Source organism: the organism of the source record quoted next, unplaced genomic scaffold (genome assembly GCF_019419815.1).
Source record: "Pyrus x bretschneideri cultivar Hongxiangsu unplaced genomic scaffold, Pyrus_bretschneideri_v1 Contig16, whole genome shotgun sequence".
Lineage (NCBI taxonomy): Eukaryota > Viridiplantae > Streptophyta > Magnoliopsida > Rosales > Rosaceae > Pyrus > Pyrus x bretschneideri.
The window spans coordinates 5,249,660-5,274,634 of record NW_025999457.1 but is presented as its reverse complement, the minus strand read 5'-3'; the positions used below and the strand labels follow the sequence as shown (position 1 = coordinate 5,274,634).

General features: G+C 35.7%; 3 protein-coding genes and 1 long non-coding RNA gene across 8 annotated transcripts in view; 2 read left to right on the top strand and 2 right to left on the bottom strand.

Moving 5' to 3' along the window:
* Nucleotides 1–1,771: 1,771 nt before the first annotated feature.
* LOC103957824 (oligopeptide transporter 4) lies at nucleotides 1,772–7,465 on the top strand. Its single transcript, XM_009370043.3, has 6 exons — nucleotides 1,772–2,371; nucleotides 3,136–3,233; nucleotides 4,599–5,162; nucleotides 5,543–5,795; nucleotides 6,185–6,367; nucleotides 6,612–7,465. The coding sequence occupies exons 1-6, from the start codon at nucleotides 1,829–1,831 to the stop codon at nucleotides 7,221–7,223; spliced, it is 2,253 nt and encodes a 750-aa protein (XP_009368318.2). The 5' UTR covers nucleotides 1,772–1,828; the 3' UTR covers nucleotides 7,224–7,465.
* On the bottom strand, nucleotides 5,465–11,342 carry LOC103957825. The gene is given in 10 exon segments (XM_009370044.3): nucleotides 5,465–5,763; nucleotides 7,971–8,091; nucleotides 8,246–8,339; nucleotides 9,602–9,684; nucleotides 9,936–10,070; nucleotides 10,194–10,283; nucleotides 10,285–10,374; nucleotides 10,471–10,630; nucleotides 10,769–10,870; nucleotides 10,979–11,342. Coding segments are annotated over 9 exon segments (1,101 nt in total). The 5' UTR covers nucleotides 11,236–11,342; the 3' UTR covers nucleotides 5,465–5,763; nucleotides 7,971–8,001.
* A 1,684-nt stretch (nucleotides 11,343–13,026) lies between these two features.
* On the top strand, nucleotides 13,027–18,664 carry LOC125475763. Its single transcript, XR_007257171.1, has 3 exons — nucleotides 13,027–13,237; nucleotides 13,453–13,554; nucleotides 18,335–18,664. It is a non-coding gene; the product is annotated as an uncharacterized LOC125475763 (long non-coding RNA).
* LOC103957823 (MADS-box transcription factor 23) overlaps nucleotides 18,048–24,975 on the bottom strand; it is a 43,056-nt gene continuing 36,128 nt past the window's right edge. For 3 of the 5 annotated variants that reach the window (XM_009370042.3, XM_048581042.1, XM_048581041.1), the window contains exons 4-9: nucleotides 20,072–20,133; nucleotides 19,359–19,458; nucleotides 19,208–19,249; nucleotides 19,020–19,103; nucleotides 18,631–18,818; nucleotides 18,048–18,521 (exon numbers count right to left, since the gene is read on the bottom strand). In XM_009370042.3, coding sequence (XP_009368317.2) covers nucleotides 18,506–18,521; nucleotides 18,631–18,818; nucleotides 19,020–19,103; nucleotides 19,208–19,249; nucleotides 19,359–19,458; nucleotides 20,072–20,133 — 492 coding nt within the window. In that variant the 3' untranslated portion in view covers nucleotides 18,048–18,505. The remainder of the gene's footprint in view (nucleotides 18,522–18,630; nucleotides 18,819–19,019; nucleotides 19,104–19,207; nucleotides 19,250–19,358; nucleotides 19,459–20,071; nucleotides 20,134–24,975) is intronic. The other 2 variants (XM_048581044.1, XM_048581043.1) reach the window with 2 other exon arrangements.

Below are 24,975 nucleotides of genomic sequence, written 5' to 3'. Positions count from 1 at the left end.
GTCTGCGACCCCAGTTTTCCATCGCAAAGTCCGCTGTGTAAAGGCATTAACGTCGTCTGCTTGCCACATCTCAGTGATCAACAAACCACAGATTTCCAAAACATGGGATTCATCTTCTACTTTCTCTCTCTATAAATGCAAGTAAATTATTTAACTCCCAGCTAATTTGATTTGCAACTGCAAGCCTTCTAATCTTCTGAAAAACAAAGTAATTGAATCCCTAGTTCCTAAACCCGAATTCAGTATAAAATTGAAATTAGATGCCGAGAAGAAGAGAAGTAGGAGCCTGAGACAACATCATCTTCCTCACAAATCCAAAACCTCCACCTCGCCATTACAAATTACACAAAATCAAAACAAAATCAGAAACCTAAATCAATCAAAAAGCTTATGCAAAAACCCTAAATTCCTAAATCAGAAACCCTAATTCATAAATTACCTAGGGATGCCATGATGGAGAGTTAGGAGAAGATGCCACGGTGGTGATGGTGGCTGGCTGCTGTGATGTTGACACAGTCAAGGTCAACTCAGTCACTACGGGTGGGGGTGGGGGAGAACGAACAAGTGTGGAAAGTCGATGTACTGAGATGGGAGCCTGGGCTCGAGATTGAGGTCTGAGACAAGAGAGGAAAGAAGACTCAAGGAGGAGAGATTGAGGGAAGAGACTTGGAGTGGTGTTGTCGAAGACTCGAAGTCAGGATAGAGAGAGAGGGTGAAGGGAGAGTTTGAGTGAATTGCTGTCTGGGTGATAGATAGCTAGACTGGTAAAGATTTAATTAGGCAATGAACGGTCAGGGCCAGGGACCCGTTTTCTCCAATTTTTAGAACCGGCCCACCTCATTATTTACTAGGACTCGGCCTGACCCTTCCCATTTTGTATTTATAATTTTTGGACCCACCCTGTATCCACCTCGAACTGCATGGAACCACCCCGACCTGCGGGTCCATGACCCATTTGCCCACCCCCTGACTGCCACTGCCCATGTACCTTTACAAGTGTCATTCCAAAAAAGGTCATTATACATTCATTTTGTTTTAAATATAAAAGAAATTGACAATTCCTAATAAAATACATCAATTTGTAATTTTAGACTAGCACATATTTTTAATATAATCGTTGGAGTCTTAAGTTTGTTTCACGTGCTTCTGATCGAGTGTCAAGTAAAATCGGAGACATCCGCTAAGATAAGTACCTCATATCATACACATGCATTGATATAGTTTAAGTTGTGATTTAGAATTATTTGTTTTTAATGATGCTTCAATAGGTTGCTTTGGTTATTTAAGTTTATTAAGATTCGATTTCTTCTTGGTTGTCGCAATTGCTTGGTAGATATGGTTAGTTAATTAGGCTCTATCTAATTAAAGCTTGGAGCTCATCTGGTGTGGTGTCTACCAACAAAACCTAGCACTTTCGAAATTTGAAGTAAATTTGAAGACTTTTAGTTGTTGTATATATAATATAAGAAGTAATGTTAGGGAGATCAAATTTGTAACCACATGATATGTTATCAACGTGAAATAAACACGTTAATCAACATTTAAGTAACAATCCAATCATCAACAACCACGTGTTTATAAAATTTAATTTAAAATTTTGATCTACCTATAATATAAGTGCATTTAATTGGATTTTGCAAGCGCTGCCGTATGGGTTTTGGGTCAGGTCTGTTGTCCCCAAATTAGTGTCTCCCATGTGTCTACTTTCCAACTTTTTGACATGCGTGCAACCCTACCTACAAATTATACTAAACCAAACAGCAAACCAACCTCAACTTCACACTCTTAATTTTCCTCTCTATTTCTCTGAACTTCTCAACCATCCTCAATGAGCACTCTAGAAATAGAGCAGCCCTATCCCAACACCTCCTTTGCCACCACCCCCAAGTCAACTCACTCCCTCGAACTGGACACCGAAGACGACGATGTTTCTCCGATAGAACAAGTCCGTCTTACGGTGACCAACACCGACGACCCGACCCTGCCCGTATGGACATTCCGGATGTGGTTCTTGGGCCTTGTCTCATGTGCCCTCCTCTCATTTCTCAACCAATTCTTCTCCTACAGAACTGAGCCCCTCATCATCACCCAAATCACTGTCCAAGTATCAACACTCCCTATTGGTTATTTCATGGCCAAAGTCCTCCCAACGAAAACGTTCCACGTACCCGGGTTCGGGTCCCGGACGTTTTCGTTGAATCCGGGTCCTTTTAACATAAAAGAGCACGTCCTGATTACTATTTTTGCTAATGCCGGAAGTGCTTTTGGAGCTGGCTCAGCTTATGCTGTTGGGATTGTTAACATAATCAAAGCATTTTATCACCGGAAAATCTCTCTTCTGGCTAGTTGGCTGCTTATCATCACTACCCAGGTATGATGCTTTTTTTTAATTTGATTTTTTAGGAGTACAAGTTATTTAAGTTTAGTCCCATAAAAAGTGGGTTTCGAAAGTGGTTGGCCAATAAAAAATGAGATAGTTAAATGTGCTGATCTGTCTTATTAACTGCTAGTTGGCCTGCTTGCCGTATATTTTGGTTTTGTTTATTGGTTTTTTTTATCTTTGGACCGTTTGACTGACTATCATTTTTTTTTTTTGAAGAAAAATTAATGAAAATAGTTTGAAAATTTGAGTTTTAATAATAAGAACAAAATAAAGGGTAAAATGAATAGTACTAAGATTGACTTTTTAGTGTAAAAATATAGTTTTTGGTTGAAGTAAACAGTACCAGGAGCTTTTTGTTAAAGTTTTCTTTTTTTTACTAGCGATAGTGCTAGTGAGTTAAATTGTTAGTTGTTAGAGGTGAAGAGAAATTATGAGGATCGAACCTTCACCAGGATACATATGCATGATGTTTCCGCCACTGAAGTAGAGCGTCATTTGCAATAAACATTTTGTTTTCAACTTTCGTTTTCACATATTTGAAATCTGAAAACTGAGATCTTGGTTGAAAATTATTTTCTTGAATTTTTAAAATTTGGCCTTCACATTTTGGTTTCTAGTTTACATTTTTATGAAAAGTGAAAACTGACGGTAAATTAAATAATCCGACGACTTAAGTTACTATGTGCAACTTTTGATGTCTACTAGAAAAAAAACCTATTTTAATTGGTAAGGGTGACAACAATGGCTTGCAGGTATTGGGATACGGCTGGGCTGGGCTTTTAAGGAAGTATGTTGTGGAGCCTGCCCATATGTGGTGGCCCAATACACTTGTACAGGTTTCACTTTTCCGGTATGTCCTTTTACTTACTTAAAAAAAAAAAAAAAAAAAAAAAACCGTATAGAGATCCTCTCCGGATCCCTTCTTCTAATTCATCAAATCAGGTAATCCGTGCTATTAAAATTTGATCCAATAACTGAAGCTATTATAACTTTTAAAGTAAACCCTTGTTTGTAACCTGTTGGATTAAATTTCAATAATACCATGTTACCTGATTTGGTGGATTAGAAGGAAGGGATCCGGAGAGGATCCCTTTCAAAAAAAAAAAAAAAAAAAAAAAACTTGGAGAAGTTGATTTTTTTACATATCTTTTCTTTCTTACAAAACCACCTTCTTCTTCTTATTATTTTTAATTTCGGGTTATACTGATTAAATAAATCAAACATAAACAACATAAAAGATTAAACAAAGATATGCAAACAGAATAAAAGCGTGTGTTCCCATGTTATAAAGATAAACCCAGGAGGTTTGAAGTCACTGAAGTGTTAAATTGTTAAACCATTTTGAAATTGAAACAGGACAAGTTTTTCCATTTTCCTAAATACTATAGTCTGGAGATGAAATAGTACCTTTGATTTAAAGTATTAAGGGCTCGTTTAGCAGTCTAAAATGTACAACTCGTTAATTTCAAAATATATCGTAGGAAGAAATGAAAATATTGTGTCCAAGTTGACGGTGGAAGATGAATTACTCATCAATAACACTCGCCACTTCTAATTCGTACAAAACGAAAGGATCTCAACACCTCTAACTTAGCCTCTAATTCCTACAAACTAATAAATCCCTCCCATCTACTTTCCATTCTTACTTGAACATACATACCCTTGAACCTTAAGAATTATCCAATCCAATTTAGGGATCATGTGACCCTAACCCTAAGTTTGGATGGGTGATTTCTCAAATACCAAGGGATTTAGGATAGAGAGATTTGAAACGCATTACATGATCATTACAAAGACAAACAAAGAATTTACAAATAACTTCTATCAAGTCGACACAATTATTCGCATCACTGAATAAGTATGAAAAATATGGGTATGGGTACCATTCTCAATTCTAACATCAAATATCCGCTTTCGTATATTTTCTCAAGACCTTAACAAAAATACTCATAGCCTTCACATTTCTCACATGCTTGCAATCTCAACAGACATTACTAACTAACTTCATGTACATTCGCTATCTACTTAGTAATCCACAGAACCTACACTATCTTTCTATTGAACGTCATCCATCTAAACATCCCATTGCGACATGCTAAATTCATGACAATGTAGTTTCAAAATCTTCAGTGCATAGCATCCTATGTTAGATAATCAGTTATTACTGTCAACCTCTCGGCTGATGGCTAACTACGTTTTTATATTTAACGTGCAGGGCACTGCACGAGAAAGATGAGCAACGTATGTCGCGGGCAAAGTTCTTCCTAATTACTCTAGTTTGCAGTTTTACATGGTATGCTTTCCCAGGGTATCTCTTCACAACACTCACTAACATCTCATGGGTTTGCTGGCTATTCTCAAAGTCAGTTACAGCTCAGCAGATTGGCTCGGGCATGAGAGGCCTTGGAGTAGGAGCCCTGACACTTGACTGGTCGGCAGTGGCATCCTTCTTGTTCAGCCCCCTCATCTGCCCTTTCTTTGTCATCGTTAATGTTTTTGCGGGGTATGCATTGATACTCTATTTAGTTATCCCTATGGCATACTGGGGACTGGACTCATACAGTGCACAAAAGTTCCCCATTTTTTCCTCGCACTTGTTTACGGCAGAAGGTCAAGATTACAACATAACAGCTATAGTCAATGACAAATTTCAGTTAGATATTTCAAAGTATGAGGAGCAAGGGCGGATTCACTTAAGCATGTTTTTCGCTCTCACTTATGGCTTTGGTTTTGCAACCATTGCATCCACCCTCACACATGTAGCCTTATTCTATGGAAGGTAACATAGCTCTCACAACTTTCACATGTCAAACCTTCTATATATAAGCTCTCAAATGTAAAATTTTCACATAAACTTTGCAAAAAACAAGAGAGAATATTAGCGTTTACTTAATTCGTTTTATGTTTATTGCATATTGATAGTAAGAGCGTTGTTTCTTCTGTTTGAAATGTGTTTGTAACAACGTAACACATTGTTTGATGATGTTACTTCACTTGTTTTCCTCTAGTTTTCCTAAATGTTTTATCACACACATACATATGAAAAGAAATAACATATACGACCTTTTAAATCAACTAACAAAAGCACAATTCTCCCCTATAAGATTATCATTCTGAAAGATTTAAAGTCAGTTACATTTTGATGTACCTAAATGGCAGAGAGATCCTTGATCGCTATCGTGCTTCTTACAAAGGAAAGGAAGATATCCATACAAGATTGATGAGAAGATACAAGGACATACCTAGCTGGTGGTTTTACATGTTGCTCATCATTACAGTAGCAGTTTCTCTTGTACTCTGCATCGTCTTGAATGATGAGGTTCAGATGCCATGGTGGGGACTCCTATTTGCTGGTGCCATGGCCTTTACATTCACCCTTCCTATCAGCATCATAACAGCAACAACAAACCAGGTGACTCAGACGTCTTCACTTTTTCATTTAACTTGCAGCAAAAGGATAACTTGATAGAAAGTCAAACCTATCAAGTCATCATTACAACAGCTTATCTAGAGTAGTCATGTGGGTTTTTCCATGCAAGGTGGCCTATACCGGACTTCCATGTCACATGCTCAGTAAACAAATGCATGACACAACACTTGAGTTTAGCTATATACAACTTTAAACGGCTGGTTATAAATTTATCCAGCTCAAATTAATTGGACGCATAAGTTCACACCATCACACGCCTGCATTATAATTGACAACAATTGGTACTTTTATTTTATATAAATATAACACAGGACATCATTTCAGTCCCTTTACTCTGCTGCACTCACCAATGTTCCCATCTCCATGTACAGACACCAGGGCTAAACATAATAACAGAGTACGTCATGGGAATCATATTACCGGGAAGACCAATAGCCAATGTATGCTTCAAAACCTATGGCTATATGAGCATGGCTCAGGCAGTCTCCTTCCTGAACGATTTCAAGCTTGGGCATTACATGAAGATCCCTCCAAGATCAATGTTTTTAGTTCAGGTATATTAAATTTAATGTAACAGAAACATACAAATGAAAAATCTAATGGCATAGTTGAAAACATTCTTAAAATTCTTGTGAAAAACTTGAGATTTTTTTCTAAAAGTAGTACCTCTTAACAAATACCAGGAGAGCTGAAGTAAAGAACTAAAATCTGAAATAATCTACAGGTGACATATTCCAGTTTATATTTTTACTTTGCTTTTCAGAATATATTCTGATGCATTCTTACATGTATGCCTAGTTCATAGGAACAATTCTAGCAGGAACCGTCAACCTTGCAGTAGCACATTGGTTGCTAAACTCTATCAAGAATATGTGCGTCGATGATCCTCATTCGGATAGCCCTTGGACATGCCCAAATGACCGAGTTTTCTTTGATGCATCCGTGATATGGGGTTTGGCAGGACCTAAACGTATATTTGGATCTCTTGGAAACTATGGTGCCATGAACTGGTTCTTCCTTGGAGGTGCAGTAGGACCAGTCATTGTTTGGGTACTGCACAAGGCATACCCAAAGCAACATTGGATAAGGCTGATTAATCTTCCAGTCCTTCTGGGAGCAACAGGCTTGATGCCACCAGCAACAGCATTGAACTACAATTCCTGGATCATAGTCGGAACAATTTTCAATTTTTTTGTCTTCCGTTACAGGAAGAACTGGTGGCAGAGGTACAACTATATTCTTTCAGCAGCGATGGATGCTGGGGTGGCATTCATGGCAGTTCTATTGTACCTTTCAGTAGGCATGGAGAATAAAAGTTTGACCTGGTGGGGTACAAATGGTGAACACTGTGACCTGGCTACTTGTCCAACCGCCAAGGGCATAGCAGTAGACAGTTGTCCGGTGAACTAAAGCCCATTTTCGTCACCAGTTACAAATGATTTTATTTTTAAAATTGCAGAGACAGAACGAGAAGCTATTAGAATATAATTGAATGTACAATGGATTTGTCTCCTAAGGCGATAAAGATAAATCACTGGCTTGCTATCTCTTATATGAAAGCAAAAACAATAGACATAAACAAGCTAAATTTATCCAACTCTTCTGTTGATTGGAAATCAAACTGAAAATGGCTACTTGGGAGGATTTGTAGACCCATATCTCGTTACAAGGGAAGCACCATTACTTAGAGCCCTCATAGCCATATAGAACAATCTTAATCTAAACTTAGTGTTTGAATAATTTGCAACCAATCTTTCTCATCCTCCACAATATTTGACATAGGCCACATCCAAATGCACAAGGCATTCACCACACCCCATTGGAAATAATCAACAACGGCTTGGAACATTGAACTTCAAACAGTTTACCGAAATCTATTATTTGGCTCACTGAACTGGTGAAAACTAACTACTATATAGCGAGATACATTAAAAAAAATATAATTGAACCCTGTCATCCTTATAATGGTAATGCTTGTTTGCACGGATCAAAGTTCACTTGTGCGAGTAAATTCAAAAGTGGTTGCAGGAAAATATTAAATTTCCAAGATGAAATTAAGACAGGTAGAACACCTGATTAAAATTTCTGTATTTATAGCTTAAATAGAAAGGTTAGCAAGAAGAGGTGGTCAGTAATTCAAAGAATTTTGAGGATTACCTTAACGATAGTGTTTCACATCTTGACATGTTCATCTTGAATATCCTGAAACCCACTGATTGTACTCATCCATTCTTATGATAAAAGAACTAGAACTTGGGGAGCCTCCTCCTCCAAATGCCTTCACATATCAAGTTGCATTATCAGAAATAACAACAACAACAACAATAATTAATAGTGATGATGATGACAACACTAAAACTGAATAGTTATGCAAAAAAATAAAAAATGAAAAGAAATACTGATATGTGCTCACATAAGTACTGAAGCCACACCTTTGCAACTTCAGAGGTATCCGTAGCAGTATCAGTACTCCTTAAACACATTTTCAGGTTTCTCCGTTGCATGAATATAACTGCTCCTATAGGCCTGCATCATGAATGGAAATGCTTTTGAGATATTCTGAAACTTAATCCAACGAACACTACACGGTGCAAATTCCTCCACCAAAGTTTGATTACTTATGAACTATAAATGCAGAAATGCAAACAGCAAGCAATCAGACTCAAAACCATAAATCCTATGCTACACAAAGCCTAGGCACTGAAAACCCTAAGAATACAAGTACATTGTGAGTTATACATTCACAAACACTCTTAAACCAGAAAAACAGACAAATACAAAAAAAATATCAAGGGAGCATCTTAAACTGTTTAGGCAAAGAAGTCCATAGAGAAGTGTGAATCCTACCCTACAAAAATCCACCTGTTCTTCTTGATCGTAAAAAATTCTTCGATTCCTTCCTCTCCTCACCATCCAAAAAAGAGCCGACATGAGCTCTAATACCAATATGATGTAGAACAGGACAAACTGGTTTGCTATATAGTAAATAGAATAGCTATTAGCTATACATGGCCATTTTTATAGAAATTGGTGAAACATAGAAGAATGGGAGACAAAAGGTAGAGGAGAAAAGTAAAGGACATATCAAGGCGCCAGGGCTTTCAAAATCTATCCTTTAAATTACAGAGAAAAATCAAGAGACTCGTTAAACAATAAGAGACCCTTATAAAACTTAAAAACAGATTGTCTCAAAATTAGGCTCAAATAGGCATTCACTCTTATTGGCGCTTGACATTAACTCTTTGATTGACCTTTTAACTTATTCTGTTGTTACTAATAGGCTTAGTCTTGGCATCCAAAGTGGATATTTCTTTTCTAATAAAATTGTAGCCACAACACCTATAAATGTCTTGCTTGACATTCATACTTCTCCAAACAAGATTTTGCTGGCTCATCAATTTTACAAGATTTAGGGAATCCTAAACTAAATGAACCACATTCTGACTCTGTGAAAGCCTGAACAAAAAATAGAAGCATCTTACTGAAAACCTTTATGGAATCGTTTTGGCATGAATGCAAAGATCAAGCCAGTTGTATATCCCCAGGAACCTTGCATGATTGAGGGTCACGCAATTACAAAAATAAAGGAATCTAGTAATGTGCACAGTTTGGGGGCAGATCATAAATCCAAGTCCATACAAAAACCCATAAACCAATTCCATACTTAACTGTTGACTGTAGTCACTGTACAGATAGGCATCTGCGTTAAAGTGCAGAAATAATCTTATATTAAGAGAGCAGATCCTTTAAGAAATAGAAACTGTAAAAAATTTTACCAGTTAAATTACCTAAGACCTGCAGCGGCACTTTGTACACTAAGCTGCTTGGCAATTTCATCACTTAACTCAGAATTCCCGTCAGCTCTAACTCCCTACAATAAAAATGTAGGAATAAACATCTGGTTATATACTTCCAAAGGATCAAACTAGGAAATAGAAATGGTGAGAAGAAACCATTGAGGAAGCAATAGAATAACTGCTTTTAATCCTATCATATAATATGGCATTACATAATTTCATGCCAATCATGCAAATCCTACTAAACCATTGTCGTCAATGTAAACTAATCGCGACTAAGTAGCACATAGGCAAACAGTTTGAAAGGGAGAAATCAATAGTTTACCAGACACTCCCCATAAAACCCTCTGCCCAGCCTTATTTTAAAAACCTTATCCAGTAACTTGTTTGCAGCTTTCTGGCGAGCGGAAATATAAGACATCCCCTTGGTAATTACATCCACAGCATTTATTTCCAGTAACTGCAACAAGGATGATGTTAAGAAAGTCAATAGTGACTTCAGAACTAGGCATGGTGAACTGAAAATGAAGGGAAAAGTATTCCTGGGATGGGTAGGTGCCTTGTTCAAATTTAGATTCCAAACCTGTTCATACATGTACGGATTAGTAACACAATTTAACTTGGAGCGCCATTCACCGAGTCCAATGTTAAATGCCTTAATGTCAGGCAAAGCTCCACCGACGGAGATCTCCATCCTCAATGTACTTCAGCACCATTTCTACACGATCTCTGTCCTCGGGTTCTAATAAACTTGCATCCATTCCCTAATTTCAAGAAAAGCAAAATAAAATTGAAGAATCTCAATAGACCATTTCTCGATACCAAAACTGCAAATGAAAAAGATTTACAATCCAACTTACATTAGCATATTTAATACCGGCCAGTTGAGCTGAAAAGTAGTCATACGCAGCGCTAGAGCTACTCTTTTCAAGATTCACATGAAATGTGAGGTTCTTTGGACAATCTTCCTTAGAGGGTATCTGTGGAAGTACCCTTTTTCGATGATCAAAAGCAATTACCCTAATTGAAATTTGAGAGCAACAGGTCGACAATCATAAGCAAAACAACTTGGCAACAACTACATCTCAATCATTCACACAAATGTACATGCATTTCAAAACAAATTCATCACTGGAGAATGCACAAATGGAAACCTACTCGCACGAAGCTCTCTGCGCAAGCTCGACCGCAAATCCCTCGCGGCCAAGAAAATCAACAAGATAGCACCTTTCCAGCCCTTCAGTCCGCAACTCATCAACTCTGTAAAACCAAAATTAAAAAATTAAGAACAAAAAGTTAAGGGAATGTTTGGATGCTAAGAAATATAAGAGAGAGAGAGAGAGAGAGAGAGAGAGAGAGAGATTGAACCTGAAGGGTTCGACGGAAGAGAAAGGAAGAGAGAGAAAGGGGAGGTTGAGGCGAGAGTGAAAGAGATAAGCGAATAGAGCGGAGAAAGCTCCAGAGAAAGAAGGGTAGTTGTAGAGAAGCAAGTTGGGAACTTTGTCTTGAGAGGCTTTGGCCAGGGCTTCTAACGCTGCGTCTGAACGGAAGCTCCGGGCTTGTGACAGCGGAGAAGCCGAGGCAAAGATGGTGGTTCTCCATTTTCCGACAAGGGAATGAGGCATTGACGACGCCGTTCAGGAGAGGGTCGACTTCACTTCAGCGAGAGATTGCCATGGCGGGGCCAGGCAAAGGAGGCAAAGGTATTTCCTTTATTTTCGGTCGAAACCAGGCAATTATAAATGTTTTCAAAAAGGGAGTATGCACAAAAACTTTGTTATCCTGTTTATTTTAATTAAAAATTATATTTTTATAAAAAAAAAATTAAATATAGTATTATTTATTTTATTTTTATCGTTAAAATTCAAAACTTTCAAGCTCTTTTCATTAGTTTTTCTTTTCAAGAATAACTTTTGAGCCAAAATCATCATCGTATGTCATAATTTTGACTTTGATTCACATTAAAAATATATTAATGTAAATTCTAATTATCAATCGTGAATCATTTTGATCAGTAAAATAATATATTAATATTCTCAAATATGTTTTGATCGGCGGGTAGCCGAAAACTAACTATATCTAATCATAAGCAAAACGACTTTTTATGGTAGCGGAAAAATTTGATCAATCTTCATTATGTTTTGCACAAATTGTCACCGGCCACTGTCAATTTTCAATTATGTTTTCTTGCGTGAGTTAATTATTTTTACATGTATCTACATGTATACACAACAAAATTAAAAAATTTATAATTGTTCGATAGTCGAAAAATTTAATCAACTGGTCTAAAATGTGGTAGATTGAGCGTTAATCATGTAATTATATTTTATTATAGTATTTATAGAGTTGTTTTAGTTAACGTTTCATTACACCTAAACTAAAAAAAAATGATAGTTTAGCTAAAAGTTCGTTAAAAATCAGTATTTACACTAAAAGATTCCTAATTTTATTTGCTTAAATAGCAATATCTCTTTTGTTATCATTTACACTAGTATATGCTCACACATAAAGCGTGTGAAATTTTTTACTTTTGTTTTTAAAATTAAAGAAGAGAGGAAGAGGGTGAGAGAGAACGTTGGAGTAGAGAGGGAGAGATGTTTATTTTTTTTTATTTTTAATTAGAGATGATAAAATCATTTGTAGGTGAGGTTTAAACAAGAAACAACAAAATTTTGCTTTGTGAAATTACGTTATTATCCTTAATTTTTTTGTTGTGATAGAAGACAAAAATGTCTTTTTATCATCTTTTGGTTGACAAAAAAGATTTCATTAATATGTAGTTTAAATGACACTAAATCATTGGTTGTTTTGGCCACAAGTGTGCTACGTGAAAAACTTGACGAAAATAAACGGCAATGATCAACTTAATGTGCAATAGTCAAGTTTAAAGACGATTTTAATTAATTTTCAAGGTTAAAAACTATATGATAAGTTAGTTCAGTTTAAAGATTATGGATAATGCTAGAGTGATCAAAATTTTAAACTAAATTTGCAGATCAAAATATAAACCAAATTTGTAAACTAAATAATGTGTCACAAATAGTAAATAAACACGTTAATCAATGCTTAAAAAAATATATCTCCTAACATATCCAAAGACTATTTATGATGTTAGTATAGAATAAGGATCATCTTTGGATTCTTTTTGTGAGGATTATTTGCATCCGTGTATTGTATCCGTTCATCGTACATCGTGCAATTAAAAATTATTTTAAATTAAACACATATAATATCTGATGAAAAATAATTACACAATACACAATGAACATATACGATTTACATATTTCCGAATCCTCACAGGAGGATCCGGATTCATTAGTATATGCCACATTGGCAGCCAATGCGACACTTGTACACTCAACTCGTATCCGTTAATGGGGCCCAAGTTACGTGGGCTCATGTAGTCAAATGTAATCAACAGCTCCTGAGATATTTTCTTCTCTCTCTACGCACAAGCAACGCTCCTTCTGGTTTCGTCGGAATTCGGACTCTTCGTTGCTTGTTGAACCAGATTTCATCTCCTCTCCTTAATCCGAGTTAAGCTTCTTGCTGATCACACTTTGTTTCCTGTAATCGAGGACTTCAGATCCGCAGATGTATTTTTCATGGCTTCCTTTTCACGCACAGGTGAAGACGATAAACATATGTGTGTACATGTATGTCTAATGTATATATATATATATATATAGTTATAGTTATTTATGGCGTGATGTGTATCTGAAGATGCATATCTGTGCGGCGACTGTATATCTGTAACGTGTATATACTGAAAGTATTTCCTCTGTTTGTGATGGTTTTTGATATTTATGTATCTTCTTGCATTTTCTTCCGTATATTGACAGTAGACTTTGTGGCTGGGATGATTCGGCGTAGCGGTTTTTGTTCGATCAAAGTGAGGTGGATGCATTGCATTGGATTGGATTGGATTGAAATTGGTGCAACAGGTACTGAAATTCTATTTTCTACAAAGAAATAGCACTTTTAATTGGATGCAAGTTAGTTATTTATTATATTGCCCACAGGGATTGGGGTTTAGGGTTTAGGGTTTTGGGTTTGGGCTAGTACTGAATATTAGAGTTTCTAAAGCTTTTGGTAGATATTTACTTGAACGATTGCAAAGTTTTGGGTTTGTAGGTTTTTCTGCTGTGTATTAGGAATATATGTGTGTGTGTGTGTAGGGTAATGTTTTCTTATCATATTCATGTTATGGTGCTAGAGACTAGAGTAATACGGTGACCAGCCCATTCAGATTGTAATATATGATAATGTAGTAAGGAGTTAGTACTAACATGTATAGTTTGGGACTGCTTCTGGAACGGCTAAAGGTGCTTTCTGCTAAGGACAAGCCCGTACCATTACCAACATCATTTGGCAGAAAAACTTGATAATGATTTTGGGTCATTTGAACTTGTCTTCTAGAAAAAAGTGTTTATGAGCATAAGTTCTTCCTACAAAAGCAGTCCCAAAATGACCCTTGAATGCATCCACAAGCTTGATTGGATGTACCCTTTGAGTTTCATTTTCAACTAGGCTAGTTTAATTAATTTATTTTTTTCAAAAAAAAAAAATGTTATTAATTAATCCATCTTTTGGTATAAATCAATTCTGTTCATATCGCGTAAAGCAATTGAGGGTTTTGTTTTTGAATATAAATTGGTCTGGGATTTCAGTAATCTCTATGAAGCCTTATGGATCATGGGTATCTGTTGAATCTACCCATTGAAAATTTTGTTTGTGGATCAATAGATGATTGGATGCCAAATTATCGATGCTTTGGTATGAAAGTAACTCACCAACTTCTGCACTTGGTTCAAGCAATAAGTTACAATTATGTATCTAGTCTAGTGTATTAAAAAGTAAAAGTAAGAATATGATAATTCACTTTTTATTAAAGTTTAAGATAATAGGTGTAGGTTTACATTAGACTTGGGCAAAGAAAACGAAAACCTGAAAAACCAACCAAACCAAGCCATTTTGGTTGGTTGGTTTGGTTGGTTAGCCAACCCCATCTAGGGGGAAAATGCTATGTTGTTGTTGTTGGTTTATAAAACCAAACCAGACAGAAAGAATCAGTTTAGTGTGCGGTTTTGATTTTTACAAACGTGGGTTAACCAAACCAAACCAAACCACTTATAATAAAATATAAAATAGTACATAATACATAATACATAATACATATAATATTGTATGAAGAACACACATAAATATTATATATATTAATATTTTATCAAACATCTTGGAGTTATGAGATTAGAAGTTTGAGACTTTTAGTTGAGTTATGAGATTAAGTATTTTCACGTTATGAGCTTGTAAATTTAAGTTCCAATGTTGACTATGACTTTTTTTTTTAATTGATAAGTGGACTAATTTTTTCTATTATTTACTTTGTCAATAGCTCTGAATTTTCCATTGCGTAAACATGCATGTTAAACCGCAAACTGAACCAAACCAAACCACAACATTGGTGACCTGATTACATTGGTTTTAGGCAATTGTGGTTCATTTGTGGTGAAATATAGGCAAGCTGAAGTATACAGATGTAAAGTTTACATCTGTATAAATACAATAACAGTATAAGTAAAGCACAGTATGATCATTAATATCTTATTTTCCCATATGTATGTGTGTATGTGTGCGCGCGCGCATGTGCATGTAGGTTTATCTATGGGTCTGCATACCTGATTAGCATATTAGTTAAGAAACTCAAGTTCTTAAGTACAGATTAAGTTTGGAAGAAGAGGTGTTTAGAAATAAAAACTCTTCTAAGTACTTGATTGTTTTAATATTAGGCATCTTTTCCCGTCGAAAAGCTACACCCAGTACCTCAAGTTAAGTGAAGTACTTCGCACACAAAGCAAGGAAAATGTGCTAGAACTTCCCCATCCAGACCTACCCCCCAACCTGATAAACTCTGCAATCAGTTTTTAGAATCAACAGGTCTTCAAATCGTTCATTTGAATGCTGCCGATATCCCTTCCTTTTCCAACCACCGGATAATTCAAATTGATGAAGCAACTGGATGTATAAAAGAATCTAGAACATTTAATGAATAAAATATCTCCCAGATGACTCAATTTTCTCCCAAGAACTATTTGTGTCACCTTTCTATTCTATATTGGTATTCAAAAATATCGAAACTGATCACTAATCCAACAACATAATATTCGGAGGACTTATAGCTCTAAGGTCTAAGTTTTCTTTTGTTTATCTTTTTCTTGCGTTTTTTTGCCCAGTTTGTTAACCCAAAAATAAAAAAATATTCAAAGGACTCTTCAGACCGAGCAAGGTAGCATATGTACATTTACAGCATGCAAAGTGAATTAAAAAAAGGAATGCAACATCTCATCTAAGAGACTTTGATAGAAATATTTACTCAGTTTTCAGGAAAAAATGGAGGTAGTGAAAATTGGATTGCATCCCTTCTTATCTGGAAACTCCTAGGCCACCTTTTAGAAGATTAAATAGAGAGTTTTTTTAGCACCTGTTGAATCCCAAATGTAAATAAAGATCGTTCCACACTTGTTTAGCAAATGGTGATTAAGTAAATGGGTGATTAATTTATCTTCATTACCTTTTTATACATTTAACATCAATTGGCACAAAAATTCCTCCAATATTGGGTCACCAACAACAAAGGATTATTTTGCAACTAAAGAGCTAAAATATTGATCATTGTTTCCACACAGGCAAGAATCTTGGGTTAGCTTATAGTAGATTTGCTTTTTGATTGCTGCGCACTGTTTGTTTGGTATTCAAAATTTAAATCAGTGGTTGAGCTTTATGTAATAGATTTTATAGAAGACCAGAAAATCGATTATTTTTAAGACTTGCATTTTGTGAAATCATGGTAGTGCAGGCAGCCCCCTCTTTGATTTTAGGATAACAATAAATACCAACCATGAAGCATTTTTTCTTCAAATCAGAAGTGTTAGTAGCTTGTTTGTTTTTATGCTTGCTGCTGTTCTTGTTCATTTTATCTTTTAGTCTTACCATAGAATGACAGCAGTGAGTAGTATTCCTTCTTGAAATCCTGGGCCTCTAAAAAGTGTATTGGAAGCAGGAGTAAATCTTGAGAAGAGTGTTAATACTTTTAAAGTATTGGCATGATGACCTTCTAGTTTATTAAATATGTATTGATTGCCTTCGAAGTTATTAAATATGCACTGGTTATGTTTTTTTTATCATGATTACAAATAAACCAGAAAGTTACTACTTACCACATATCAACCACAAATTGGTTTTAGAAACAGAGGATATAGTTGAAGATTTTGTAGTAAAATATCTTATTCAATCATTCAGGAGGCCTGTTTTAGACTAGCACAGTGGCTAATAATAGGAACAGTTTCAATTTGGCAAAAATTATTGAGCCAGCAATCTACTATTTGGAAGTTTCCTTTCTGGATTAAAATCACGTTGAGCAGCTTTAATGACAGTAGTGAATTGTCCTATCTGTTAGCTGTGATAGCTGAGATTGAAAAGATTGCTGCGGGAGATTTGGATCTTCCATGATTTTCAGAATTTCAGTGTAAAGGTCTTTCCTCTTATCAATTTTCACTGCAGATGCACATAATGCGCTATACGTTTTAATTTCTCTGAGTTCATCATAGAAGCCTGCAAGCACTACTAATGCAGTTAAGCCCTTACATTACGAAGATTCTAGTGGTTTGTCTCTTATTATGTGCCAAATTAATAAATCAAAGTAAATGGGTCTGCTAATGCGCTGGACATTGTGCGGACTAAATATATTAACCCATGCCTACTTGTGTTTTCTGTATCATCTGTGTGGTAGTGATATAAAATGTGAACATAGTGCACACATTCTCATTGTTGTATCTCAGATCTCCTTTAATGTGTAGAGCAATGTTATGTGGTTTTGGGTAATCTACTTCTAGTTCTGGGGAGTCCAATGTCTGAAATTCTGGCTTTCTGTCACTGCACTTTCTAATGTACTACCTTTAAGTGACAAGGGAATTTATGAATGGAACTCAGGGAAATCTTTCTTTTTCACCTTCAGAATTATAACAAACTTCATATGAGTGATCTCATGTACTGCTAATCTTTAACTCAACTACAAATTGATAAACTCTTAGAAATTATAGTTAAAATTTTTTTGTTGGTTTATAAATGTTTACTAGTTATAAAAATACTTTCATCCTGTTTATAGGACATGCCTTTTTTTCTTTCTCATCTATTCTATGTGTTACTCTGTTAGTCTGCGTATGTTGCTGACTCATAGTTTCAGCAGGTTGTTTATCTACAGTTATCAATACTTTGTTCTTAGAGGTACAAGATTTATCTGAAATAATAATTGGATTGTTAAGTACTAATTGTTCATGCAAAAGATGTTTTTCTCAATATACCTGTGAATCCTCAACAACAAGAAAAACAAAAATAAAACAATACGATAGAAGCCATATACTGGTACAAGCAGGGTAAATACAGGTTTACTCTCTAAAGGATAATAACTCGTTATCTTCTTAAATGTATCTTCCATGATATTGTTCCGTGTCTCCATATTTCTTATTTAACTATTTTTCCATCAGAATTTTGCTGCTAGAATTAATAAAAACATAATGGTCAGTTTGAAAGTCATCTAGGCATAACAATTGACAATTGTTATCTGATTGGTCACAACACATATTTAATGCAGATAAAAGTTGGTCCTGACACAATTCTCTCCCATATTGTATAAACTTACACACTGGTTGTCTAATTTTTTTACAGAAATGCGAAGTTTGTTTGACAGAACATTTCGTACCAAAGCTTTTGGTCCTTCGGTTGGATACATTTACTGTAGTATGACATTTCGCTCCTAAAAGATTGGCTTTCACTGCGGTGCAAGTTGTCTGCATTCTGCATTATGACATGGCCATCCACAACTGTGAAACAGCTTTGCTAATGCAGTTGTAATCTGTTGCACAATTTGAAGAGATGTTAATAACATAATCAAAATAGTGAGCTTTGCTTATTTTTTCTTTTTGGGGTTGGTCCATTGGAATCAATATGGTATGCTATATTACTCTTTAGTGGGGTTATATATTGCTTTTGCTGGTACTTCATTGTTCTTAGGACCAGGCCCAGGCTGAGTTTGATTCTGTGGCTGGCTTAGCTGCAGATGGATGGGTGCATGCAAATCATAATCATTACTGATGCTATATGGAGGCTGGGAACTTTTGTTTCCTCGATTCACATCCCTTGCTTCATAAACCTGAGATTAAAATATTCTGTGTTAGTGTTTGCTGGAGAGAACATCTTTGCGTTCGCATGATAAGTATAATTAACATAATGGCTTTGTGTTTTAAGCTCATTTGGTACCTATTACTTTCCCTACCCATTGCCTATCTCTATCCTTTAGATGAATTATATTATGTGTTAAATAGTAAAGTAGAGCTTAATGTGTAAATAATACCTTCTTTTGTAGTTCCTCATTCTCTTTACTTATGAGGTTTAGCTTCTTATACAGTTCTATATTTTCTTGATGTATGAAAATTTCCTGAAAATAAAGTAGAAAAACAACGGTAATATGCATCAATTTACCCCCAATAAAATGAATTAATATTAATCAACTGGGGGAAATTGAGCTAGCTCTTGGGCAACCTTCTGGTTCAGTTCTTTTATTTCATCATTAAATATCTGGTTCTGCAGAATAGAAAAAAAAAAAAAAAATGAGTGCCATGCATGTGCTATATAAAGAATGGAACATGGAATTATTAAGTGAGACTAGAATCAGGGCTTAGGCTTTTGATACCTTTTTCGTCCGGACACCTTTCAAACTCATCTCCAGCTGGCTTTCCAAATTCTGTAGATCTTTGACACTCAAACCAGAAAGTTCTTCCCCCATTAACTGCCTGCATAATTTACAGAAGGTGTGTGGGTGCACTCTAAACATTCTCACAAACTAATTCATATACACTGAATGTTACCTTGTGAAATGTTTTGTACAAAGTTGCATTTCAGTTGATTTAAAGCTTCGTCTCTTTTAAAAACCGCTTAAGGAGGAAGCATAGGGAACACCCAGATCATTTAGGTTTAGGTCAATGTGTTGTTGGGCTCCATTGTGGTCCTCAGTTTTTAAGAGTTCAGAGACATTTCCTGTTTCCTTTTGTGAAGATCTCTTGAGATTGCATCTATATTTTCTATGTTAGGGCTGAGCAGCTAGATACTAATTATTTATTAATTTATTTATTTTTTCTGGTAGATTCAGTGGACTTCTTGTCCACTGCTACTGTATTTCCTCAATTGGTGCTAATTATTTGTTCTGTTTCTTATCAATAATCAAGAAACCTCGTTTCATTAGTCTTCCTCCACATCGAAAAGGTTTTCTGGGCTGGTAGTTAGATGAACCTTAATTAGTATGATATCCTTTTGAATAAGCAACATGAAATATGCATTGTTATGTTTTGGTACTTGAATCAAATTGCTAGGCTATGTTGAAGATTCAATATAAAGCAATGGTTGTACCTGTGGCATTCTTCCAAGTACTGCAATTGTTGCCTCAAGCTTGCTGCCTCCCTTTGCCAAAACTATTTGGTATAAATTCAATAAATGTTGTCATGCATGAAATAAGAACTAACTAGATGAGCATTTATAGGAGCACTAGAAAATGTTAGCAAATGTAAAATCACACATCAGGAGTCTGAAGCATGCGTATTTTATTTTATTTTTTAATTGTATTTTATTTGTTTTGAAAATACATATCTTGGGCCTCTCCACGTATCACCAATTGGTTTTGGTTGCATGTGCTCACAATTTAAAGATTATAGGAACATTGGTGAACTACAAATTTCATCATAGTTTAGGGCACAATTTGGTGGCTTCTTTGCTGTTCTGTCTAACTCTTCCAAGAATCCGTTTCAAGGAAGTCTTGCTACCATATGGTAGTAACTCGCTTTGTTCCATTTCTATTCTTATCATAGCCAATCTGAATAAAGCAAAGGCCAATGCCCGTTGACTGGGGTTTACATGAATACATCTATACCACACGTGGTCAACTAGCCCGATGGACCATGCCAACTGAGAACATCATGGATGGTCCACTCAGATGGCGTATGGTTTGAGGTTTGTCACAAACGTGCATCTTATGCTGGTGAATATTATTATTCCTTGTTTGATCCCAAACGTGCATCATATGTCTGCTCTAAAGGTTGCATTTTCACTTATTTACTAAGCTAGTCGATGACTACTAATGGTACAAACTTGTTGAGAGCAGGTGTCTAGATCATTCTACTGATGGAACAAACAATAACATTACCGATGACTTACCTTTATTGAAATTGAAGGATGTTACTGTTGGAAATGTGCCCTAAAACCAATCATATGATGATACTTTACGGACATTTCAAACTAATGTAGTTTAAAGGGCAAAGATTATTGTTTGAGCCGTCTAATATAAATGTTATATGCTTAAACGATAAGTCCAAGGAATATGTGATTGGAAGAATGCGATCTAAAGAAGTTAGATTCATGAGACCATTCTTTCGTTGACACATCCTAAACGTTCCTGATCATAGGATTGTCAATTGGGCATTGACAGTCCGTTAAGATCAGTACGTGCTATGTCTTCTCTCAGGGAGAGTGACTAGTCTCGAGTCATTGGTGTGTGTGACATCAAGACAAGTACGTAGGTGCTCAATAGAGAATGAGTTCACTGAACACGATCAACGAAGAGTTCTCATATTCATGTCACATGAGAACTCATGGTTAGGATAATGCAAATTAGTCTTTTGACCTGAGGCATCACAGTTGTCTTGTGGTTAGGTCCTTAATCTTTGATTATGTCAACGTCACTCTATCAGGGTGTCCACGGCATCGTTGGGGTTAAGCCACTTAGCCATGGAGGCAAGTGAATGCGCAACAAGGGATCTCTAACCTTCAAACTATTTGAGGGAGAATACTCTATGATATGATTTAGAATCTCTGGCCAGAGTATGAATGAGATGTTGGAATGCGTTCCAGATCACATTCAAGGTAATCATATAAGTACAAGATTCACATTGGATAGTAGACATGAATAAACTATCAAACCAAACAATGTGGTCAAGAGTATTGTATTAGAGAAAGACCGTATTGCATTTGTAATCCTAAACTGAATAGGTTCTCCACCTCTTCTGATTAGCTTGGGTAACCATGACATGCTGCTAGGCGTCAACCATGGTTTGTGGAAGCCCTAAAAGTGTATTATCACTAACGGGAGAATTGAAAGTAAGTTTCAATTCACAATCGATTTGAAAGAGTTTGAATCGCCCACTGCCTCGCTAAAAGGAACCTAATGGATCGTACACCGTGTAAGGTAGAGATTGAAGATTCAACGGAGATGAGTAAGAATAATTAAATGGTTTAATTATTTATGGCAAGGATTAATTAATATGTTAATTAATCAAACGAATAAGTTCGTTAAAGACCTCGGGATAGTTTTGGACCTTAAGGCCCAATGGGCTTCGAACGTCAAGTCCATTGACTTAAGTTGTATGACAACTTAATGAATAATGATTCACAAAGGCCCAAATAGCCCAATAAATCCCCTTAAATTCGGCCATATAGAGGAGGGTAGTGAACTTGGCTTAATTGCAAGTTTGCCACTCCATTGTGAGGTGGTATAAAGACATCTTTATAGCCATTTCATCCTTAGGGTTTTCTAAGGGTTATTTTGGGGGAAAGGATGAGAACACAAGCTCTCTTTTCTCTCTAAAATTTCAGCCACCCTTGAGGAAAACATCTAGCAATCTTACTTCCTCAAGGTCACTCATTTCTTCTCCAATCTTACCTTGGTGTGGAGACTTAGAGGTTCTCAATTTTGGGAACTTGGAGAATCCTTTTCATCCATTCAAATCCATGGATCTAAGATGCAAGGAATGAAGGCCCTCTCTTTGGGTGATTAGCCTTTGCTTATGCAAAGAGGAATCTACAAAGGTATTGATTTCTCAACTCACTTTGTTTTGAGTTGAGTCTTGGTTCACCTATCTACTAGGCTTTGAATTTCATGGGTAAATGTTTTGTTTTAAGTGCATACAAGCATGATTCCGCCTTTAATTGTTAATTGCATGCTATTGATGTTGCTTAAATGAACATGTTTTTCACAAATTTTCCTTCAAGTGGTATCAGAGCCTAAGTCTAGTAGTTGGTGAATCCTTTTGGGTTTTGTAGTTCATAGTTTATGATTTGAATGTTGTAATTGTTACAAGCTTTATTCTTGCTTCTTTGAATGTAAATTTTGTTAGAAAATTTGCCATCTCAAATGTTGTAGATGTAGTTCATATGAGCATGAAATTGGAGCTAAAATTTGGTGCCATGTTTTTGGGGAAATTCGGCCAAATCCAAAGGGTGGAATTTTGGGTTCTTGTTTGACTTGTTAAAAGTGTTTTAAAGTGACTTTTGGAACCCCTATGTACCCTAGTATGGTTGTATGTTATTTCCCTTAAGTTTGAGTGGTTTTGGTATGTTTTTGGGTGAAGAATGTTCATGGAGCTCTTATGGGTTTTCATGAATGTTCTTCATTGTTCTTGATATGTTCTTGCCAAGAACAAAAGGTTTGGTGTTTTGATTCAAAGTTTTGATTTATTTCATAAAGTTTTTGTTTTGAAATATTTCTTATGTTTAAATATATTAGATATTTATTTTGAAAAATTAAAGAAATTTTAGTGGGTTTGGTGTGTAATGATTTATTCCATTACACACACCCCACTTACAAAAACTTTGAAATTTTTTTTTATTACTTTGCTTCAAAATCAGCCACCCTACTCAATTAGGGTCCTTGTGGGGCTTTCATGCAATTATATAAAGTTTTGATACTTTTGTGTATTTGCATTTTGACCCAAAAGTTTACGTTTTTACGTAAAGGTCCAAAATCACTAAAAGGACAAATTGTTTTGCTCCTTTAATGAAGTTTTATTTTTTGTGGAAAATTTTGGGTTCTAGTTGTAATTACATGAAGTAGTGGACTTTTGTGTTTTTACAAAGTGACCCCAAAAGTTTAAGTTTTTGCAAAATAGCCCAAAAGTTGAGGTTAATTGCACTATGGCCCAAACAAGTTGAGGTCATAGAATTTTGGCCCAAATTAGGTAGAGAACAAAATTGTTTTGTTTCTTTAAATGAGAATTGGATTTTCATTTCATTTAGCTCCATTTAAATCAATTCTATGGATACAAAAACCAAATGAAAAATGTTGCATTCTAGTTTAATTAGTTAAAGCGTTAATTAATTAAAGAAAGGGTGATTATGAACCTTAGCCTACGATAATTGAGCTATGTGAAAGGCCGTTTCAAATTTGTTTGAACCATGGGAATGTGTAGATTAAATTTTGGTTGTAATTTGATATGATCAATTGTTGTAAAAGAGCATAAGCTCTTCTTTACTTTAAAGTAATTTGATTTGATCAATTGTTGTAAAAGAGCATAAGCTCTTATTTACTTTGAAGTACTCATTTCTTGTTTTATTCGATATGCATGAAATTGGAGTAGTTGGGTCCAACGCCCAATAAGACAACACGCCTTAATGTGATTAAACGCGTAACTAAAATCAATCTCCATCCCTAGACCGAGATTCAACACTAGGCTCGTGTTGAATCGAATCAAAGGTTCATAGTCATCCTAAGGCCCTAAGGCAACTATATAGTCCATCAATGAATGCAAACCTTATGTTAGTAGTATCATATACTCTTGCTTTAAAAACCGTTTTAAAAGCTTAGTGGGAGTATTATATACAACTAAATCAATCAAATGGACCAATAGTTGTAATAGGATCAAAATGTTTTAATTAGATTAAAATGTATGTTTATATGTGATGAGACCTAAAACCCTCAACCAAATCAATATTAAGTTGATAAGCGAGAGATGCTTTGAATATCTCTTCGTGGCCTTCCACCGTGGTAGGCTTCAATCGTTTGTGACTTGTACACCGGCTTCACCCTATCATGGGGGAGTACAAAGTGCATGCTTACACTCAGGAGGAGTCTATACGCATATGATGAGGTGAGTGTAGGCAACGAGGATGGCCAATATCATATCATTGTGAGGTTATTCTTGAACCCCTTCATGAACTAAGCATGGTGGGAATAACTTAACTAAGTGCAATGGCGCCGATATCATATCATTGTGAGGCAACATTCTCTAGAGGCCAAATAAGATGGGTACTTGCATAAGATGCAAATGAGTAAGCGTACTCTCTCATTATTATTAATGCTAGCCAATATCGTATCATCGTGAGGTGGGCTTGGTAATAGTGAGCCTCCCATACCCTACTAAGAGTTTCCTCCAAAACTCTCGAATTCCGATGAGGGATATGGAATTTGCCAAAAATAGTGGGTGGTGCTATTTGATTTAAAGACCCGAATCAAATGGCTTAAAATCAATCAATTTATATTCGTTATG

Bases quoted from the DNA above. Each gene is read 5' to 3' on its own strand.
- LOC103957824 (XM_009370043.3), top strand. From the start codon at position 1,829: ATGAGCACTCTAGAAATAGAGCAGCCCTATCCCAACACCTCCTTTGCC. The intron at 3,234-4,598 runs GTATGTCCTTTT...TTTAACGTGCAG, and splicing joins GTACAGGTTTCACTTTTCCG to GGCACTGCACGAGAAAGATG. The intron at 5,163-5,542 runs GTAACATAGCTC...CCTAAATGGCAG, and splicing joins GTAGCCTTATTCTATGGAAG to AGAGATCCTTGATCGCTATC.